This window comes from Passer montanus, unplaced genomic scaffold, assembly GCF_014805655.1.
Source record: "Passer montanus isolate IOZ18808 unplaced genomic scaffold, ASM1480565v1 scaffold392, whole genome shotgun sequence".
In the NCBI taxonomy this organism is placed as follows: Eukaryota; Metazoa; Chordata; class Aves; order Passeriformes; family Passeridae; genus Passer; species Passer montanus.
This window is the reverse complement of record NW_024368730.1, coordinates 19901-22972: the sequence shown is the minus strand read 5'-3', so window position 1 is coordinate 22972 and position 3072 is coordinate 19901. Positions and strand designations below refer to the sequence as shown.

The following is a 3072-nucleotide window of genomic DNA, read 5'->3' as shown; positions in this document are numbered from 1 at the left end:
GGGGGGGGGAGGGGAGGGACCCCCAAACCCGGGGGGGACCCCAAGATGCAGGGGTGGGGGGAAGGGGGTGTTCCCCTCTGCACCCCCCAATTTGGGGTCCCCGAGGAAGTTTTGGGGTCCCCCCATGCTAAAGGAGGGGAACCCCAAAAGTTGGGGAGGGGCTGGACACCCCCCCCGTGTGTCCCCAAAACCCTTGAGGGGGTCTGGGGGGGTCCCCAAAATCCGGGGGGTCCCTGATACCCTGGGGGTCCGCAAAACACAGGGGGCCCCCAAAGTAAGGGGACTCCAAATACTGGGGGGGGTCCCCAAATTTGGGGGCATCCCCAATACCCTGGGGGGATCCCTGGACCCCAGGAGGGGGTGCCCAAGCTCTGGAGGGGGGGTCTCCAAAGTGTGGGGGAACCTCAGTCCTGGGGGGGTCCCCAAGTTCCCTGTGGATCCCCAGAACTTGGGGGTCCCCGTTACCCGGGGGGGTCCCCAAAATGTGGGCAGGGTCTCAACACCCCAGTAAGGATCCCGAAGCCCTGGGTGGTGTCTCCAGATTGTGGGGTCCCATCAGTCTTGGGGGGGTCCCAGAACTGTTAACGGGATCCCATTGCCCCCCCCCCCCCCCCCGCCCTTGGCCCCCCCATCCCTATGTACAGCGTGGCGAGGCCCCCCCCGGCTGGGGGGGTTGTGCTTCCGGGAGGGCCCCGCTGGGGTTGGGGGGACCCCCGGAGAGGGGGGGTGGTTTTGGGGGCCCCCCCGTGCCTCAGTTTCCCGGTTGGGGGGGGGAGGGGAGGGCTGGTCCATTTACATCTATATTACAAGGAAAATGTGTCTCTTTGTGGGGGGGTCCCCATTTTGAGGGGGGTCCCTGCTGTGGGGGGACACCTCAGTTTGCGGGGTGTTAGTGCCTCGCCCCCCGGCTCGGTGCTGCCGAGGCCATGGGGGCCCCCCCGGGATGGCTTTTGGGGGGGCCCTCAGAACGTGGCTGAGGGATCCTCCCAAAACGCCCCCACGCCGGGGCGGGGGCACAGGGGGGGGCCCCGTGCAAGGTCCGGGTGCAAAGTCCTGGTGCGAGGTCCTGGTGTGAGGGGGGACACGGCCGAGCGAGGTCCCCAGGCAAGGTCCGCACGTGTGGCACCACGTGGATCCCCGGGCGAGGTCCCCACGTGTGGCGCCAGATGGATCCTCGGGTGACACTGGGTGGATCCTTGCGTGAGGTCCCCACGTGTGGCGCCAGATCCTTGTGCAAGGCCCTTGTGCAAAGCCAGGTCTTCGTGTGACACCGCGGCCCGGTGCCACCGCGGCTCCTCGTGCAAGGCCGGGCCCGGGGACGGGCTGTCCCCTCTGGCGGCGGCCATGTCCTCGTGCCAGGCCTGCTCGTTGCTCGGTGCTGCCTCCTCACGCAGGGTGGGGGTCCTTGAGGGCCACCGGGCCCTCGTGCGAGGCCACCCCTCCCCGTGAGGACGAGGCCTCGTGTGAGGGGGTTGCAGCTCAGGGCCGGACCCTGCTGTGAGGCCGGACCCCCGTGTGAGGCCGGACCCTGCTGTGAGGAGGGGTCTTTGCTCGGGGCCAGACCCCCCCGCGCGCCCCCGGAGCCTCGAGCAGGGGAGGGTCCCCGTGCGAGCCCAGTCCCCCATGTCCCCCCAGGCTGCGTCCCCGCTCGAGGCCGGACCCCCTGGCAAGGGGGTGTCCCGCAGTGACCCCGTGCCCCCCGCGCGCCCCCGACCCCCGGCATGAGGGGGGGTCCCGCGTGGCGCCCCTCCCGGGGGTCTCACAGGCTGGTCACGAGCTGCATCTGCCCGTCGGGCTCGGCGCCCCCCGCGCCCCCCTCGGGCCCCCCGAAGGTCTCGGGGCTGTGCCGGCGGTTGGGGGGGGGTGCGCGGGGGGGCCCCCCCAGGTAGGGGGGTCCATTTACATCTATATTACAAGGAAAATGTGTCTCTTTGTGGGGGGTCCCCATTTTGAGGGGGGTCCCTGCTGTGGGGGGACACCTCAGTTTGCGGGGTGTTAGTGCCTCGCCCCCCGGCTCGGTGCTGCCGAGGCCATGGGGGCCCCCCCGGCATGGCTTTTGGGGGGGCCCTCAGAACGTGGCTGAGGGATCCTCCCAAAACGCCCCCACGCCGGGGCGGGGGCACAGGGGGGGGCCCCGTGCAAGGTCCGGGTGCAAAGTCCTGGTGCGAGGTCCTGGTGTGAGGGGGGACACGGCCGAGCGAGGTCCCCAGGCAAGGTCCGCACGTGTGGCACCACGTGGATCCCCGGGCGAGGTCCCCACGTGTGGCGCCAGATGGATCCTCGGGTGACACTGGGTGGATCCTTGCGTGAGGTCCCCACGTGTGGCGCCAGATCCTTGTGCAAGGCCCTTGTGCAAAGCCAGGTCTTCGTGTGACACCGCGGCCCGGTGCCACCGCGGCTCCTGGTGTGACACCGCGGCCCGGTGCCACCGCGGCTCCTCGTGCAAGGCCGGGCCCGGGGACGGGCTGTCCCCTCTGGCGGCGGCCATGTCCTCGTGCCAGGCCTGCTCGTTGCTCGGTGCTGCCTCCTCACGCAGGGTGGGGGTCCTTGAGTGCCACCGGACCCTCGTGCGAGGCCACCCCTCCCCGTGAGGACGAGGCCTCGTGTGAGGGGGTTGCAGCTCAGGGCCGGACCCTGCTGTGAGGCCGGACCCTGCTGTGAGGCCGGACCCCCGTGTGAGGCCGGACCCCCGTGTGAGGCCGGACCCTGCTGTGAGGAGGGGTCTTTGCTCGGGGCCAGACCCCCCCGCGCGCCCCCGGAGCCTCGAGCAGGGGAGGGTCCCCGTGCGAGCCCGGTCCCCCATGTCCCCCCAGGCTGCGTCCCCGCTCGAGGCCGGACCCCCTGGCAAGGGGGTGTCCCGCAGTGACCCCGTGCCCCCCGCGCGCCCCCGACCCCCGGCATGAGGGGGGGTCCCGCGTGGCGCCCCTCCCGGGGGTCTCACAGGCTGGTCACGAGCTGCATCTGCCCGTCGGGCTCGGCGCCCCCCGCGCCCCCCTCGGGCCCCCCGAAGGTCTCGGGGCTGTGCCGGCGGTTGGGGGGGGGTGCGCGGGGGGGCCCCCCCAGGTAGGGGGG

The 3072-nt window shown here is 71.7% G+C and overlaps 2 protein-coding genes across 2 annotated transcripts in view; both read right to left on the bottom strand.

Annotated features, from left to right (window-relative positions):
- Window positions 1-610, bottom strand: part of LOC120506543 (collagen alpha-1(I) chain-like) — a 1631-nt gene extending 1021 nt beyond the window's left edge. The window contains exon 1 of the mRNA XM_039718207.1: window positions 16-610. Coding sequence (XP_039574141.1) covers window positions 16-321 — 306 coding nt within the window. The 5' untranslated portion in view covers window positions 322-610. The remainder of the gene's footprint in view (window positions 1-15) is intronic.
- A 1149-nt stretch (window positions 611-1759) lies between these two features.
- Window positions 1760-3072, bottom strand: part of LOC120506544 (adhesion G protein-coupled receptor L1-like) — a gene marked incomplete at its 5' end in the record, with an annotated part of 16756 nt that continues 15443 nt past the window's right edge. The window contains 3 exons of the mRNA XM_039718208.1: window positions 1760-1905; window positions 2320-2546; window positions 2942-3019. Of these exons, the coding sequence (XP_039574142.1) occupies window positions 1760-1905; window positions 2320-2546; window positions 2942-3019 (451 nt within the window). The remainder of the gene's footprint in view (window positions 1906-2319; window positions 2547-2941; window positions 3020-3072) is intronic.